General features: G+C 42.7%; 1 protein-coding gene across 9 annotated transcripts in view; it reads left to right on the forward strand.

The window, feature by feature from the left end:
• The window catches only part of HERC2 (HECT and RLD domain containing E3 ubiquitin protein ligase 2), a 250,080-nt gene extending 234,000 nt beyond the window's left edge, over nucleotides 1-16,080 (forward strand). For all 9 annotated transcript variants that reach the window (XM_068268132.1, XM_068268135.1, XM_068268138.1 and 6 more), the window contains 5 exons: nucleotides 2,693-2,805; nucleotides 3,490-3,680; nucleotides 9,743-9,848; nucleotides 12,005-12,217; nucleotides 15,201-16,080. In XM_068268132.1, coding sequence (XP_068124233.1) covers nucleotides 2,693-2,805; nucleotides 3,490-3,680; nucleotides 9,743-9,848; nucleotides 12,005-12,217; nucleotides 15,201-15,473 — 896 coding nt within the window. In that variant the 3' untranslated portion in view covers nucleotides 15,474-16,080. The remainder of the gene's footprint in view (nucleotides 1-2,692; nucleotides 2,806-3,489; nucleotides 3,681-9,742; nucleotides 9,849-12,004; nucleotides 12,218-15,200) is intronic.
• The last annotated feature ends 2,539 nt before the right edge of the window (nucleotides 16,081-18,619 follow it).

Raw genomic sequence — 18,619 nt, forward strand, 5'->3', positions numbered from 1 at the left:
TAAACTGGAAGCAATCCTTTGCTTCTACAAGCAGATCTATAGAATGCTGCATTGCAGCCACTATTGAAAATTACACCACCAACGGCACAAAATAGGAAAGCAAAATCTATTGTATCACAGATCTCTTATATGCCTTGGTTTTAGGCTTTGTGTATACTAGCCTTTATTGAAACACAGTATGATTGCAAAGTGTTCAGAGGGGCATTCGCATCGCATTTTATCGTAGCCAGCTAGCCACCCCCTGCATTAATCAATGAATCCTCTTTATGTAGTAGAATGACACAGGCAGCTTAAACCAAACACAACTTTGAAAGCATTTCAATTGCATTCAATATCCTCTATAAATTCAAACCCTGTGAGGGCCGGTTCACACTCGGCTCTTTGCCCGCGATCACGTTCGGCTCCGCAATCTCTATTTGTGGGCAAAATCTCACGATTCAGCACAATTTGCGCTTGTGATTCCCGTTCAATAGAATGGAAATCACAGAGCAATCTCCCCCAAAACGCTGCATGCAACGCATTTGCGATTAATCAAAATCGCAACTGCTGAAGTTTGAAGGTATCCATAGGTATACATTGTAGCAGCGCTTTGCTGATCGCCGGCGATCAGCAAAGCGTGGGAGAATCGCCCAAGTGTGAACCAGCTCTAAAAGGTACATTTTTAATACTTCTGGAACACACCTGAAAAGCAGATGTTTAACATCCATGTACTCTGGCTCCTATATCTTCTCACAGCCTCAGCCTACAGAGAACACACTTAGGGCCCTTTCACACCAGAGGGATTTTTCGGCGTTTTAACGCCACGGCCGAAGTTGGCGTTTTGCTAGGTAAAAGAAAGTCCATAGACTTTCATTTTACCTTTCACATCTAACTCGGCGTTTTGGAGCGTTGCCCAGGAGCTTTTTCAGGGCTGTTTACAGCCGAAGTTGGCTGTTGGCGTTTCAATGATAGTCAATGGAAAATGCCAACTTCAGCGTTTTCAAAGCGTTTTACAGCTGACTTGTTCACTTATTTTTATAGAAGAAAAAAAAAAGGACGTTTTCATATGAGCTGTAAAACTCTTTCAAAAGGCTTTGAAAACGCTTTGAAAACGCTATGTATTGGCGTTAAGCAAAAGGCTGACTTTCAGCCTTTTCTACCGCAGCCTCTAGTGTGAAAGAGCCCTTAGACCTTAGGCGAGGGGTACACCCAAGGTGTGCAAAATGGAAAAGTTTTGCCACAATACGTTTTCTTGCACACACAGGTGCAACACATCAAGTGACACATACAGCACCTACAAAGGAAAGTACTTCAATGCACCTGTTAAAGGAATACTATCGATTCACATATTTTTTTCAATTGACACAGGAATTGTTTGGGAAGTGCTGCTAAGTACTGGTGTATACATTTTATTAGCAACTTCTTTGTTTACTGTTAGCAAAATCCATTCAAACTTTATTGACGCCAAAACTGACGGCTGACTGAGCCATGAGGAGAGGGGAAATTCCCCTCACACTTGATCAGTTAACTCTATGTGTAGCTCTGTGTGTGACAGAGAGAGACAGGACACAGGAGCTGCAGCTGTTGGGAGCTCTGTTTCTGACGGAAGTGTCTGAAGAGAGCAGAGCAAATGTAACTAATTGCCACAGCTTTTCATACTGTTTTTGCTTTCAGAGTTTGATATGTTTGATATTTTCTTTCTGTAGTCTGATATTCAACTCTGGCTTTGCATTGAAGCAGACACCCCTTCTGCAATTGATTTGTCCCAATATAGCTAAATCCTACCCTCAATAAATTACAGTTTTTGCCTCTGATATTTAGCATAAAAAGTAGGAAAATGTTTACACAGCTACTTAGACATTATTTGTACACTGTCATTTTAGAACACTTGGGTATCGATAGTATTCCTTTAATGTTTGTATATGGATACCGCATTGCATGCACCACATTATACCAAAAGATTCCTCTGCACTCTTAACACGCCGAAATGCTCACTATGGCACCTAAGTGTGCACCCACCATTAATGGGCTAAGATAAAGAACTATGCCTTGTCTTGATTATAGACTTTATTGTCACCTTTATTGAAAAGGGACAGAAAGTCTGAGGCTAGTTGAATTTTGTAGCGCGATAGCTGTTGTCCCCCTTTTGCTAGCATCTTGTACAGTGATTTCCAGTGTTTTTTGTTGTGATTTTATTTCTATCGATTGCAATTCGCGTGGGGAGGGGTCAATTTTTATACAGCAATTTCAAATAAATTTATTAGCATAGCGCTTTTTTGGGATCACCAGTGTTTATCAGCAATCCAAAAACTCTGCTAAAATCACTCTAGTGGGCTGTAGCATGTTCCTGCTGGGCTCAGCTGAATGTGTGGACATGCATGCTGTGACATAAGGGTTCTTGTCTGTATTGCTTAAAAAAATATTCAACTGGAAAGCATAGTTAACATAACGTAAGATGCTTTCATTTTACTTTCCTGCAGTGTGTTCTGTCACATTGGAAGTAACATCATCTTTTATCTGTAGTAATTATAGTCTTATAAAGATCATCTGGAGTTATAAAATAGAGAACAGATTTCTAGACTTTGCATATTATCAGTTTCACATAATTAACCGTATACTCTTGTAGTGTGGCTTTATGGGTAAAAAATCCAGGGCTGGTAAATAGAAAGTGAGTCATAATCTATTAAACAGCGTGTTTTCGTTTTCTCTCTAGGTGTGCTTCTTGGAATTGCAATTCGAACGGGGAGTCCTCTAAGTCTTAATCTGGCTGAGCCAGTATGGAAACAACTAGCTGGGATGAATCTGACAATTGCTGACCTCAGTGAGGTAAGCTGAGATTTCAGCTCGTTATGTACATGAATACTGGAGAAGGGATGCTCGTTTGCAGAGTCAGGAATTGCTGATGTGGTCCGAGGAATCAGCCAGCACTTGACAGATAAGAATCAGTTCATTAGCTCTTTAGTGGTGTGGTCAGCATATAATGCTAAATGATCATTACATGGTGATGTCCAGGTGAGGAAATGAAAGGAGGCGGTTTTCCTTAAAGCGCACCTGAACTCAGAACTTCCAGAACTACCTGTACTCAGAACTAAAAGATAAGCAACAGCATAATAACTTTTAAAGATAAATATTTTTGTTACTGCTGATAGAAATCCTGCAATAAATATACAGTGTGTCTACTTCCTGCTTTCATGGAAGAAGCCATATGGTTAAAATCCTCTGTTTGCAAATTAGCTGCTCTGTGCAGGCAGCCAGCTGACACAGCTGAGAGATTAAACTACACGTGGTTAGTCACAGATGAGTGGGAATGTGACAGGCTAAACTCTCTAAATACATACAGGGTGCATTTCTCTATGGTTTCCTTCTGTCCTGTGCGAGAGTTTGGGTGCGCTTTAATAGTAACTGTATAAAATCCTGCTATATTCTGGTAATGTTATCTTTCCAGTATGAATGCATAAGAGCAGCGTAGTCTACATTTAGTTCTTAGAAATGCTGTTTCTGTGTTCTAAGGTGGATAAAGACTTCATTCCTGGACTCATGTACATACGGGACAATGAAGCTACCTCAGAGGAATTTGAAGCGATGATCCTCCCCTTTACTGTGCCAAGTGCAAGTGGTCAAGACATCCAACTGAGTTCAAAGCACACACACATCACACTCGACAATCGGGCAGAGTATGTGAGGCTCGCAATCGGCTACAGGTTTGTGTCCTGCCACTTCTGTTTTGCCTGTGATTATAGTATTTATTTAAAATCTGTTTTTTTTTTCTCTTGTTGCTTACTGTGAGGCTGTTAAATGTGTCCGTTTAATCAGTTATTCCTGGTCATCCCATCTTGTAGCCATTGTGGATCATTGTACAGGTGCAGCCATTTTGATCCTTATATCGCTCACAAACCTGTCTTAGATTTTTTTCATTTCTGTGGCAGAGAACATAGGCAGAGTAAGGTCATAACAAATACATATCTTGCAGCTTGATTTGCAGTTGTTTAGTGCCAAGTCTGTTTTAACCTTGCTTGATAAGTGTTGACCATGTATTTGATAGTGGTGAATGGTGTCCCAGTTAATCCCACTGACACAGATTGCCCAGCAAGCTCATGGTGATTCAGAACTCCTAGGAGTGTGTAAGGAGCTAAAACGGACCAGAAAGCCCTCTTACTAAAAACGCTATGCAAATCAGAAATGTACAGAAGGTCTTTCCGAACGCCATCTGAAAAGCCACCTGTTTAGTCTGGCATTTATGATCACATAACTTTATCCGCTGTCATCACTTCACTATGTACTAATCTGAGGCAAGTTTATGCGATTTGGGTTCTACAGGAGGCTTCTTTATTGAAGGTCAGAGAGGACACCGTTGCTTTTACTCCAGTTCCAGATAGTAGTGCTATCAGAAATCTCATGGTGCTCCTTGTATGCTTATTTTTCCAAATGAGCATTGAAGGGAGAATGGTAATGCTGCATAGATTGCAGCCTTATTATAAACAGGCACTGTTACCTTTGGCACAGATTATCTTTAAGTGATGCACTGTACCTATTTTGTCAATCAAAATAATTGGTTTGTGAAAGTTTTGCAGGGTCTTCACAGCAGCCTATGGCAGTTGTGCCCATTTAGCTCAGCTAAGCTGTCTTTACTGTCCTATGGAGTGGGTGAGAGAGGAGAAACAAGTTGGCTTTCAGCTATTGGCAAAATCAAAGCAAATGGCCAAGAAAATTCAACCGATTCCTTTTTTACCTCAGAAATACTACTTGCAGAATACTGGGGAAATGTGTACTGACAGAAGACTGAATGAATTGGAGGACACGTTAAATGTCCTTATAGCGTTGTACACTTATTATTCCATTTTGGTCTACTAAGTATTTAGAACTACTGCATATAGTGTTAATTGGTTATACTTGACTTGCATGTTTTTGCATTCATGTATTTATCCCTTTAAAGTACCAGAGCCCAAATCAATGAGAAACAGGGGGAAAGGGCATGTATGGTGAGCTGTCCTGATGCTCGCCGCTCCCCTCGTCGTTCTTTCTGCCCTGCCGATATTTCTGATTGCTTTAAGGCCCCATCTTCTTGGTTGGCCGGGTCGAGCATCACTGCGCCTGCATGAGCATCTCTGTGCAAGTACTACAGCGGCCTGGAGCGCTCTGTGCATGACGTCACAATTACGTCATGTGCAGAGCGTTCTGGGCCACAGTAGGACTTACGAGAACAGAAGCTCGCGCAGTGATGCTCAACCCGGTCGACCAAGAAGACTGGGCCAGAGAGTAATTCGAACTATGGGTGGGGCAGAAAGGGTTCTGGTATCCTTTAAATGTGGTGGATAGCCTTTTTGAGAGGGAAGTGGTTTTCTACTCCTTACCTTTAAAGACTCCCCCTGCGCACAGTGTTATTTTTGTATGATTTCAATAAAAGATGCCGGTTTTTGTACTCATCTGAGTCTGCCAATCCTTCATTTCTACTACACATCAGGACTTGGCTGACCTGATCCAGCACCTGTGAGTACTTTTGCATAGGGGGCTGAGTGTTTTGAACTTCTCCTGTATTAAGTATTTAGAACTGAAGTGAGTGGGAGTCTGACCTGAGACTTGTGTGAAGTTTGTCATCTATGTTATATTGTGAAATTGATGCATCTAGTGAGAGGGACATTTTGCAGAGAAAGAAAAGACTACCCATTTCAAAGAGGGAGCTTTTTTCAAACCTGTGCTATGCTGGACAATGAAAGCACAAGCTGCCTAGAAACATTTGGTACTTAAAGTGGACCCAAATTAAAAATACAAGATTTCAGAAATAAAATCTATTTTCTAAATTATAATAATAAATAGCAGCCTTTTTTTCAGCTGCATGATGACAAATATAAAATATTTTACATTTAATGGAGAAACCCCTCCCTTCCTTTCATATTGCCGGGACAGAATCCGGCAAACTGGTGGAGTAGAAGGTGTCCAGCAAAGGAGGAATTGCAAATGGCTGCCACCTGTATAACTCTAGTTATGCAAAGAGGAGGGTGAAAAGCATGCACTGAAATGCTCATAGGCTTGAAGGAGTGTTTATTTATCTTTGTATGTGTCAGAGTGGTGCCACTAAATATTTTGAATTAAAAAAAATGTTTGGTTTGGGTTCGCTTTAACCACATTTCTAACGAAAAATTTGGTGCTAGTAATTAATAAATGAACATCTGTACACAAAGCAATTTGGAAACTGCCCTCTAGTGGTTGGAGATGCAACCAGCTGCTGTAGATGGTCTGGAGAGAAACTTCTGCTGCCACCATTTTATAGACTGTCTACTGTAACTACTCTTTAAAATTACCTGTTGTCTCATCCCAAAATTTGTCCGTCCCTTTTGGAAGATGATTGATTAACATTTATACGTTTACAGCTTGCCATTAGCTCTGTCTCTGTATCATTTTAGATATTTGTATTGGTTGTTTTGATTTTTTTTTTTCTTCTCTTATGTTCTCAATAGACTATAAATAGTACCACTCATCTTGAATAGCAGTCATTTTCTCTTCCTGCTACAAAGTTTAGGCAGCTGAGCTAATTACTGTCGGATGTAAACAAATCCATCATTACATTTACCAACCCTAAGGCAAGGTTCACAGTGGTCAGTTGCATGACACACGCATTATAAGGAGTGTGAACAGCAGTGGAGACTGGCCATAGACTTTAACACACAGCCTGCATGCAGCGAGTTAGAATAATGCGATCAACTACAGCGCAGGACTGTGAACAAGCTCATAGAATTGTACAGGCAGTGAATTGACATGCAGAATTATTCTGCAATGCAGCAAAGCACTGTGAACCAGTCCTTAGGCTAGGTTCACACTATAGACATAAACATACCGTTTTCTGCAACGGATAATATGTTGAAGAATCCAATGTTATCTATAGGAGCTGTTCAGGCTTGTCCATTTTTAATGCATTAATTTGTTCTTGAAGACAAATTCGTGACCTTGCGTGACGTTCTTGTACTCCTGAGAAGCTGCAGATGCCTACAGAATGGTAACGGCCACCATTTTCTCACAAAATGCCCACAATGCAGCCAGCTAAAGTGTCTGGCCACCTTTATTGCATGCTGCAAGGGAACATTTAGCTAATCCTTTCTTTGCTAAAAATTATTCACTGTATTTTCCGACTATAAGAAGCTCCTGACCATACGATGCACCTAGATTTAGAGGACAAAACCCATGGGAAAAAATATATACTAAACCTGTTGCATCCATTGTAAAGGTGCATCTTGTGGATTATGACCCCTTGTGTCTCCCCGTGTCCTCCTCTGTCCCCCTTGTGTCCTCCTGCCCACCCCTCCATGTGTCTGCCTCGGTCCCCCTTGTGTCCTCCTCTATGCCCCTTGGTGTCCCTGTGTCCTCCTCTGCATGGGCACAGTATAGGCAGTCCCCAACATTGCAGCGGGTTGGAGGTTCGTATTGAAATGAGTTCACAAGTCAGGAACTCCCTGCATTTGGACTATAAAACACAGTGACTTTTTTTTCCCCCACATTTGGGGGAGAAGTAGTGAGTCATACAGTAGGTTTTTTTCTTCTTTTCCTGACAATGCTGCCTACATCTTTTATCATCTAGCATGAGCTATATGTTTTTATCAAACTGAGCTTCACACACTGATGTTGGCAACTAGCATCAGGATGAAAAGAGCTGCGCTGTAGTCCTGGGAAGCAAGTGAGACCATATGCATTTTAACAGCAATGCCATTTGCTGGAGACAAAAGTACATTAATGCTGTAGAGGCAGAGTAAGTGGTTTTCTTCTCTGAATTGCTCCAGGACATTTTCATTTTGAATTTTAAGAAAAGAAAGTTGTAGCTTTCACTGTTGTTAACACTTTTGGGCGTATTTTAATCAAGTCAATACACAAATTAAATCTTAATGAAGACAAATCACTTTGGCTTTGTATCATTAGCTCAGGGTTTGCCATTGTTAAGAGGTGCCAGTTAAAGGTGATATGTATCAGTTTTTGTATACTTTTTATTTAGATTGGTCTATACTACAACAATACCTTGTTTTATTTAACCCTAGTTTATATAAGAAACAAAAAATTGGTTTTATGCTAATAATGGCTTAATCGGTCTAAAGTACTTCTTGTGTGTTTTTTGATGATTTGGTGCACAACTATTCTACAGCGGTTTCTGTCTGTGGTGTCCTGTACATATAATTTATGCACCCCTTGTTAAAAGTTTTATAATAGACTAGCGGACCCGCGGCATAGCATACGCCGCATAAAAGGGTAGCGGGTAGGAAGGGGGTATTGGGCAGAGCGGCAGGGAGGGGGGTTGGACCCCTGCCCTCCCTCACCTGGGCCCCCATCTGCGCTCCCCCTCCAGCTTAAGCGGCGGAGAGGGGGGTCGGACCCCAACTCCCTCACCTGGGTCCCCCATCTGCGCTCCAGCTTAAGCGGTGGGGAGGGGGGGTCTGACCCCCTCCCTCACCTGGGTCCCCCATCTGCGCTTCCCCTTTAGCTTAACTTCAGCTGCAGCCTTATCTATCTAAGAAGTAGTAGTGCCCTGCCCCCAGAGCCGGTGCTAGACTCCCCCCCCCCCCCCCCCCCCCTACCCCCGGCCGCCGAGCTGTAGGGGGTAGTGTGCAGGAAAGGGGGTATCGGGCAGAGCGGCAGCTTAACTTCAGCTGCAGCCGCGCTATTACTAAGAGGCAGTGGGCGGGGATGACTCACCTCTTCCGCGTTCCAGCGTGCGTTCCACTGTCGTCACCTCCTGCAATGCCGCCCACTGTATTGTAAGTGGACGGCATTGCAGGAAGTGGCAACAGTGGAACGCGGAAGAGGTGAGTCATCCCCGCCCACTGCCTCTTAGTAATAGCGGCGGCTGCAGCTGAAGTTAAGCTAGAGGGGGAGCGCAGATGGGGGACCCAGGTGAGGGAGGGGGGTCCAACCCCCCCTCCCCGCCGCTCTGCCCAATACCCCCTTCCTGCACGCTACCCCCTCCAGCTCGGCGGCCCCCCACCCACAGATGGGCGGGGGGACGAAAAGTCTAGGAACGGCCCTGGGGGCAGGGCACTACCTCTTCTTCTCGCTTGAAGGTTAAAGCACGTAGTGTATTATATAGATGATAAATCATGTCCGTTTAATAAAACTTGCCAAACCATTATTGAAGTACATTGTGTTTGGTCTTTAATAATTGGCGGTTTACGTAACAGGTGAATTTTGCTTTTAAGCTTAAATTAATTTGTGTAAGCTATAATTTCAAAAATTACTCACCTCTGCACCACCTTCAGTTAGTACGGAATACAGCTGCAAGGCTGCTAACGAGCCAACCATGCCACTGCCACATAACACTGATCCTTTGCTCACTCCACTGGCTTTCCATATTAATGGAGAATTCTATTTAAGATTGGCTTATTGACATTCAAATCTTTGCACAATTTGCGCCCTGGATACCTGAAGGATTAGTTGCAACTGCATCACACCTCCCACAAACTTAGATTAAAAGGATCCAATAACTTGGTCACCCCCAAAGTCTATCTCAAAACCTTAAGAGCCAGATCCTTTTGTCATGCTGCCTCTACACTTTGGAACTCTCTGCCACACCCAATCAGGACATCTCCATCCCTGGAAGCAATGAAGTTCAAATGCCACCTGTTTAGTCTGGCATTTATGATCATCTGACTATTTCCTCTGTAACACAGTCCAGCCTGCAACATTGTATTGAGCTGAGACATATTTATGTGCTTTTGAGTCCTATGGGAGAAAAGAGCTTTAATAATGTTACTGTATTGTGTGATCTCCTATTGTTTCTCTCTTGCAGGTTGCACGAGTTTGATGAACAGGTTGCAGCTGTGCGCGAGGGGATGGCACGCGTTGTACCTGTACCCCTGCTCTCTTTGTTTACTGGCTATGAACTTGAAACTATGGTATGCAGTTTATTCTTATTTGTGATATTGCAGATGTAGTAATTCTCTTGAGTAGAGTAGCTGAAAGAAAACCTGTAATGAAAAAAACCTCCCCTGGGGGGTACTCACCTCGGGTGGGGGAAGCCTCCGGATCCTATTGAGGCTTCCCCCATCCTCCTCGTTCCCGCGGCAGCGGCGATAAAGCTCCCCGAACAGACCTTCCCGGCAGGCGCAGTACCGGCTCTACGCTCGGAGATAGGCGGAAATAGGATCCTACGGAGATTGGCTTTTTTCGCATATCTCCGTGCGGAGAGCCGCAACAGCGCCCCCGATGGAGCCAGGAAAGGTAAATAACTCAGCGCTTATCAACGCTTGTCAGGCTTGTCGAGGGAGGATTGCCGGACACTTCGGAGGAGCCAGCACTGGACTGCCTGCAGCTACAGGGGAGGGGGAAAGCCTCATTGGGACCCTGAGGCTTCCCCCTCCCAAAGTGAGTAGCCCCAGGGGAACTTTTTTTTGTTACAGGTTCTCTTTAAAGAGAATCTGTATTGTTAAAATCGCACAAAAGTAAACATACCAGTGCGTTAGGGGACATCTCCTATTACCCTCTGTCACAATTTCGCCGCTCCTCGCCGCATTAAAAGTGGTTAAGAACCGTTTTAAAAAGTTTGTTTGTAAACAAACAAAATGGCCACCAAAACAGGAAGTAGATTGATGTACAGTATGTCCACACATAGAAAATACATCCATACACAAGCAGGCTGTATACACCCTTCCTTTTGAATCTCAAGAGATCATTTGTGCGTTTCTTTCCCCCTGCAGTTCTCATGCACTGAAGTTTCAGGCTGCTCGTTTCTTCCTGCAAACAGCTTTGCCTTTGTCTGTAACTCCTCAGTATGTGAAAGCCCAGCCAGCTCAGAGGACGATTTATCCAGCTTGTAAAAGATAAGAGAGAAGAGAGAAGCTGCCCTAATCTAAATAATACACAGGCAGCGTGCATAGAGGGGCCTGGAAGGGGGAGTTCATAGCAGAACCACAACACTGAAGAACTTGGCAGCCTTCCAGACACAGGCTGACAAGTCTGACAGGGGAAAGATACATTGATTTATTACAGAGACTGTGATAGTAGAAAGTGCTGCAGTAAGCCAGAACACATTAGAATAGTTTTTGGAACTTGTAGGATGATAAACAGGATGCAATTTTTGTTGCGGAGTCTCTTTAAGCATGAAGGATTTTTGAAGTATACCACATGGCTATATGCTGCAGTTAAGACAGAAACATAAGATAATTATCACTTTTAGTTACAGTACCAAATGGTTAGGCTAGAAGATGGTTATTCACAAAGTTTGGGCAATACTGTCTCTTTTGTGTTGTTTTTTTGTTGTTTTTTTTAGACAGCCAGTCACACCACTGTTGTAAAATACAAAGACATGAACATTCACAGATTTCAGAAACCGTATATATGCACAATTGCTGCAACCTGCTGAGTTTTTGTACGTCATTGAACTCCAGGGAATAACGTCTGCATGGATTTTTACAAGGGATAAGGCTTTGCTGCCAATCTTAGGCCAATATGTCCTTCTTGAAAACCTACAAATGTATTAAAAGATTCCCTTTGAGTTTTCTTCAAGTGAAACCTATAAGGCACCTTACTAATTTTTAACAGTGACTGAAATGGAAAAGGAAATGATTTACTTCCTTGTATTAAGTCTGTGTGTGTATACGAGATTTCTGCTTTTGAAATGTCCTTTAGTCAAGCAGTGTTTTGTAGCTAGCACATGTGCTTTTTTTCTAGGGCACCAATAAATTTTACGTTTTAGAGGCCTATAGGTCAATGATTAACCACGTGTTTGTAATGCTGAACCCAGAAGGGTCATTTGGAAAGCATGGCAGCTGGCAACGTTTACACAGGAAAAAAAAATGGTAGCCTCCATGTTTTCTCACTGCAGAGTCACTTTGGGGATAAGTGTTTGAGGATATATAGCAAGTCTGATATTATCTAGCTATGTGCTGAATTTAAGGTTGAATTAGACATAGTCAGGTATTGGTGAAATGATTGTTTTAAATCTATAAATCCTTGTTTAAAAATGTATCACTCAATTTACAAGTCAGAAAGCAAAGTTTCCAATCTGTGCAATAAGAGGTACTACATTACAGAAACCTGTTTATTCTTCCAGGTTTGTGGCAGTCCAGATATTCCTCTCCACCTGCTGAAATCTGTGGCCACATACAAGGGCATTGAACCCACAGCTTCCCTCATCCAGTGGTTTTGGGAGGTGATGGAGTCCTTTTCCAACACAGAGCGCTCCCTGTTTCTTCGTTTTGTATGGGGCAGAACAAGACTGCCGAGGACGATAGCAGACTTCAGAGGCCGGGACTTTGTCATTCAGGTATTGCTGCTTATTTTTGTAATGCTACCTTTAGATTTCTGCTTGGTGCACATTTCTCTGTTCTCATTGCTGTGAGTCTGCTTGTATCTTTTATATTACTAAAGCAGAGACTGACCACAGGCACTTAGAATCTATGCTGCTGTCTTTGTCCAGTATGGCCATACAAAGCAGCTACAGTATCACAGTATAAAGACCACAGCAGTTCAGCTGGGTATGACCAATTCAAAATCCTACCTACGCTCCGGGTCATAATCATAAAAGCACAATTTTTATTCTTGCACAGAAATTAAAGCTTAGGTAGTCTAAATCTGTCACTTAGCCATCAGATGCTTTCTCCTCTCATCCTTGCATTTTCTTACTGTAATTTAATTGCAGCATTCATTGTGTGAGTTATGTTTTCATTCTTTATCAGTTTGCTCTCTCTTCCAGTAAATCTGGCACACCGCAGCAAGTCTGTTTAACCACTTGAGGACTGCAGTGGTAAACCTCTCTAAAGACCAGGGCAAATGTAACTAAATGGGCCACTACAGCTTTAAGGCATAGCTGCAGGCCCGTACAACTCAGCACACAAGTGATTTCCCCCCCTCCTCTCTGTTGGTGGGGTCTGATGCAGGGCTGTGGAGTCGGAGTCGTGGAGTCGGGCAATTTTGGGTGCCTGGAGTCGGAGTCGGGAAAAAATGCTCCGACTCCTAATGAATTTGTAACTGTAATTAAAATAGAAAATATGATAAAATGTTCTATTTCTCAGATAATAGTCATTAAAAATAATGTATACATACAGTAATAGCTGTGCTTAGTGCACAAAAATGAAATAAATCAATCAAAATTAGTTACTTGTGCTGCTTCAATAAAGCAGTCCCCGTATTTTTAAAGTCAGATCTACACATCTGATTGTGACTGTACAATATATATGATGTGTACACAGGAATCTCTTATATATACTAAATAACATCTATGCTGTAAGAATAACGCCTGATGTGTAGCTGTGTCACTAATAGAGATGGTCAATGAGATGGAAATAATTCTGCACTGATGCTGATTTATGCAAATGTCAGCACTCCCTTTGCTCATGATATCAAATAATTTGATATGTTGTTAAAATTTGGTTTGGTGACTACAAATTAAAGGGTACCTGAGACGGATGAAAAGTAACGTTTTATACATACCTGGGGCTTCCTCCATCCCCCTTCAGGCTAATCAGTCCCTCGCTGTCCTCCACCACCCGGATCTTCTGCTATGAGTCCTGGTAATTCAGCCAGTCAGCGCTGTCCGGCCGCATGCCGCTTCCACAGCCAGGAGCATTCTGCACCTGTGCAATAGTGCTGCGCAGGTGTAGTGCGCTCCCGGCAGCGGAGTGTGTGCATGCGCACTACACCAGACTGGCTCAAGTACCTGGACTCCTAGCAGAAGATCCAGGTGGCAGAGGAGGACAGCGAGGGACTGATTAGCCTGAAGGAGGCTGGAGGAAGCCCCAGGTATGTATAAAACTTTAATTTCATCTGTCTCAGGTTTACTGTGTTACACTGTAGTAATATACTCTACATATGCACTCCCCACAGAGCTGCAGGGAATCCACTGAGAATGTTGTGCACATTGAACACAGAGGTGTTGTCTGTCACCCATAAACCTTGTTCAGATTGTGCATAAAGAATGTGTAATAGAGGAAGAATCTCCTCATTCCCCTGCAGAGTACCTGCATATCACTCTTACATGTACCCACACTTACATTGCCTAGGGCCTGATAGATGTTCTTTGTTCTGGTTTGTACCTTTTACAAGTACTCTTACCAAGGACTAGTTTTAGTCTAAAGGGAATAAATATAGTAGTCTACATATCCTTCTCACTTCAGTTGTCTTGTAAAATTCCTAAGCGTTGGCAGTTAAGAGACGAATTTCATGTTACATACTTTTAATCAACAAAATTGTAATATGCAAATTAGAGGAGTCGGAGTCGGTGGAATCCTAAACTGAGGAGTCGGAGTCGGTGGATTTTTGGACTGACTCCACAGCCCTGGTCTGATGTTCCCGCCCCCGTGTTTAGTCTTTTTTTATATAAATATTTGTTGTTGGTTTTTTTATTAAAATATGCTGCGCTTGTATGTGCTGTCCCCCTGCTCCCTCCCTTCCCCCAGCCAGCCAATGACGCGATCGGCTGTCATAGGCTTCAGCCTATGAGAGCCAATCGCTCTCTTGTCCCCAGTACAGCGCTGCTGCTAATTGCTGCGCTGTACTAGCAAACAGTCTTCCGAGCGGCAATCGCCGCTCGGAGACTGAAGGCGGGCGGAGCTCCGCCCCCCAAGCAGAAGATGTGCGTGCAGCCTGCGCGCGATCTCCTGCAAACTGCAGCCCCAGGACTTGATGGCAATTGGCGCTAGGCGGTTCTGGGGCTGCCGCCGCGGCCACGCCCATGGGCGTTACGCGGACTTCAAGTAGTTACACGGACTTCAAGTAGTTAAATCCATAGTGGAAACAGCAGGTTTCATCATGTCATTTAAAGAGGACAAGGGTTGTAACATACAAAGCGTTGAATGTAAATCTCTGTGAAAGTTATGCAAGAATCGGTGAGTATCAGGGTAAGTAACTCGCCCATTTGTCCACAAATCAATATTCTTCTGAAACTCCACCCCCTCAGCAAAACTGTATTGGCAGTTTTTGCTCAAAGTGTTTCCAAAGCTCTTAGGTGATGCCCACCGGCGTTGCCGGGACCTGCCCCCAGCTTGGCAGCTTCAGCCTTACAGGTGACTGCCAAGGACAGCAGAGAGGTGGAGGTGGCCACATTGCTTCGGAAACACTTTGGGCAAGCCGAAGGTGGCAGAGTTTCAGAAAAACTAGGGTCGAGCGGGTGAGTGATTTACCCTTGCACCTGCCGATTCTTGCATAATTGTCAAACATTAAATATTACCTATATGACAATATTCTACTTTTCAAATCTTAAAAAAAAGAAGTTCATGCATTCACTAATTTTTATGTTCTTGTTCCTACAGGTTTTAGATAAGTACAACCCTCCAGATCATTTCCTTCCAGAGTCATACACCTGCTTCTTTCTGCTGAAGCTTCCAAGATATTCCTGCAAGCAGGTTCTTGAGGAGAAACTAAAATATGCTATTCACTTCTGCAAGTCCATAGACACGGACGACTATGCACGGATTGCACTAACTGGCGAGCCAGCCGCAGATGACAGCAGTGATGACTCAGATAATGAAGATGCAGATTCTTTTGCTTCAGACTCTACACAGGACTACCTAACCGGTCACTAAGGGGGAACATTACCCACCTCTCCTAATGCACTGAGACTCAATGGAACCGGAAAGCCCAAAGCTTAGCAGTAGTAGACCTTTATAAAAAATATGAAAAGAGACTTATTTGAACTTTAACTTTGTGAGTAGGTGCCTATTCCTAAATACACTGCACTTATATTGTGTTTTATCAAACGTGTTGTAAATGTTTATTACAAAAATTTAGTGCAGTGTCAAACATATGAGGCCATGGAGCCTTTTACACGTGAGTGCAATAGTTTTCTTTTTTTTTTCCTTTTTAGTGTTGTATTCCTGTGTACGTTCTTGATGGTTGTGGAGAACATGAAAGTATTAATCATTTTCATCTCCCTCTCCTAGCAACCTGCTTAATAAAATGTTTTCAGGAGCAACTGATCAGTATTCCATAGCGTTACATGTAAATTTAGACAACATAGGGACGTCCCTGCCTTTTCGTAACACTAGTTCTGTTTGTATATTGAAGCTCCTGCATTATGCATTCTGCAGACTCTTGCAGCAGTCATTACCTTTCATGACAAGTGTGTATATAACTGAGTAGTGCCACAACATATGCAAACTGTCTCCCTCTGAATAAATTATGTCACAACTACGTTGCCTTCATAACGTCTGAAATCATTGTAGTGATTGGCGTGTTCAAAGTACACTTCCATTTTATCTCTAATGATATCACAAGGCTGTTGTCTTTTAACCACCACACAGTCACTTATTCAGAAAGAAAGCCCCTTTCATTTGCTGATGTGCATTGTGATGCTGCCGATGGCCTTAATGAATGGGAGATTTTCAAGTGCACTGGGATAGACATTACAAAAGAATTGCTGCTTGGATAAATGATCTGACATTTTATCTTTGTGATTGCTGACAGACAACTTCACTGTTCTATTTTTTCCTGTTCCAGACACCTACCTTATTTCTCAGCCAGTTTTAAATGTTGGTGCTGATAAGATAAACTCTCTAAGATAAACTCCTATGCCTTGTGTAGTTCAGTGAAGGGTGAAGCATACGCTTTTTTTTATAATGCCTTGTCAACTGCTGTAAATTACAATTGATGGATCTTTCCCTTCTCCTCAAACGAAGATGAAACTGTGTACATGAGAAGCAGAGTTTAAAGTGGACCTATCACAAACTTCATGCAACACTTTTATTCGTAAAATTAACACCTAGCAGATGTTGAAAATTAAAGTAAACCTGGATTAAACTTTCATTTTGCCTTGTTCCATGTACAAAATCTTACAACAGTGAGTGCACCTTTCACATTTTTGTATATATTTTATATCTTTTCATTGGACCACATTTGAAGATATGACACTTTGATACAACTTGAATTAGTACCTTGAAAAGATATAACTAAATATTTACAAGAATGTTAGCAGTATACTCACTTTTGTGAGATGCTGTACCTAATAACATTGTTTTACTAAAGTACATTGTCACCTAACCTAGCTGGCCAGAGCGGCAAATGTGTCTCATGGGGGCTGCCATCTTGTTTTTGTTAAATTCTGAAAAATTACATTGCCTACATCTGCCACTTTTTTTTTTCGAACTCTACATTATTTCTGCTTCTAAAGCCCAGTACAAATACTAGATGGTTCTCAATAGAACTCGGGCGAACTTACAGTTTTGTACACAGAGAGGAATGGCAGCGCATTTAAACCAAGTTGCACCTGACTGACAATAGCTGCATGGAGCTGCAAGGCCTTTTAAAGACACAACTGTGCTCATTACAGCTGAGACAGGTGCTATACACCTACACTAATGGAGGATGTTCGCTTCCAAAATAATTTGCATGCAAAGGATTTCGTACTAGACTCTCCCACTGCGATGAGAAAAGAACCACTATTTAACCTCTGGCGGTAACCCCGACCTGAGCTCGGGGTAGGAAAAATGTGCCCAGAGTGGTAATCCCGAGCTCAGGTTGGGGTAGGGAATTCCTCTGTTACCTATGGGTTTTGAAGTCCCGCACATGATCTGCGCTTCCAAACTCCCTCCCCACTTGTCTGCGGCTTCTCTGGCCGCCGGGATCCCCTTATCCCTGCTCTTGTTCCGGGGACCCGGCGGCCAATCAGTGCGGTGGTGGTGCAGCGTCGTCATCGGGGGCAGGACTTGTTTTTAAAGTGGACACAGTAAAAGGAAGATATACATACATATGTATATACGTGTGTATATATATATATATATATATATATATATATATATATATATATGTGTATATATATATATGTATCTATATATATATATATATATATATATGTGTATGTATGTATGTATATATATATATATGTATATATATATATATATATATATATATATATATATATATATATATATATATATATATATATATATATATATACTGTAGCGTGGATCGGGGGGGTTGGCCCTAGAGCTGCGCAGCCGCACACGCTACAGGTGCAGACTGCGCAGCCGCGGCCAGCTCCGGCAGCCATATTGGCAGAGGCAGGAGAGCTCGACCCAGGCCCTGCGGTCGAGACAGGCCGGGGGGTCTATTGAGCGGCGGGGACCCGGCGGAATGACACGGAGGGCACGGATGTCGTCCTCTGTGTCTTTTAAAGAGATGCAGGTACTTCACTTTTTTAACTTTTTTTTTTAATAATTTGGCCTCGTAAGTCCTTTAAGAATTGGAGGTCTAAAATTCTTGAAAAAAATGTACTGCTTCTGACACATAATTCCAGACAGAAATACACCGCCATGGAGGTTAAAATGACCCAAAAACGGACATGCAAACTGAGTGTAAACCTCGGAGCAGCTAACCATTAAAATGGAAGGAAGGGGAGCAACATAGACCCACGCACACCCTTCCAGGTTTTTTACACAATACAGGTTTACACTCCTGTTGCCTCTCTACATACCCTCCTGTATTTACTCTGTACAGCAGTCTGTACCAGGCATCCTACAGCACTCTGCATGTGCTCTCTCAGAGAACACTGCAGAAGCTCCCACTACATTGCGTCCAGACCGTATCCCCCTGCTGCTGCTCAAAAGTATGTCAATGCAGTCCCCGCTCATCGGGTTACCTGAGTCTGGGGCAGATCTTGAAGTGTCCCACGTTGCTTCCTGCCAGTATCTTCCAGCTGCTGATCAAAGTCCCAGTCCAGCATGGCCCACTCAGT

Source organism: Hyperolius riggenbachi, chromosome 2, assembly GCF_040937935.1.
Source record: "Hyperolius riggenbachi isolate aHypRig1 chromosome 2, aHypRig1.pri, whole genome shotgun sequence".
Classification (NCBI taxonomy): Eukaryota; Metazoa; Chordata; class Amphibia; order Anura; family Hyperoliidae; genus Hyperolius; species Hyperolius riggenbachi.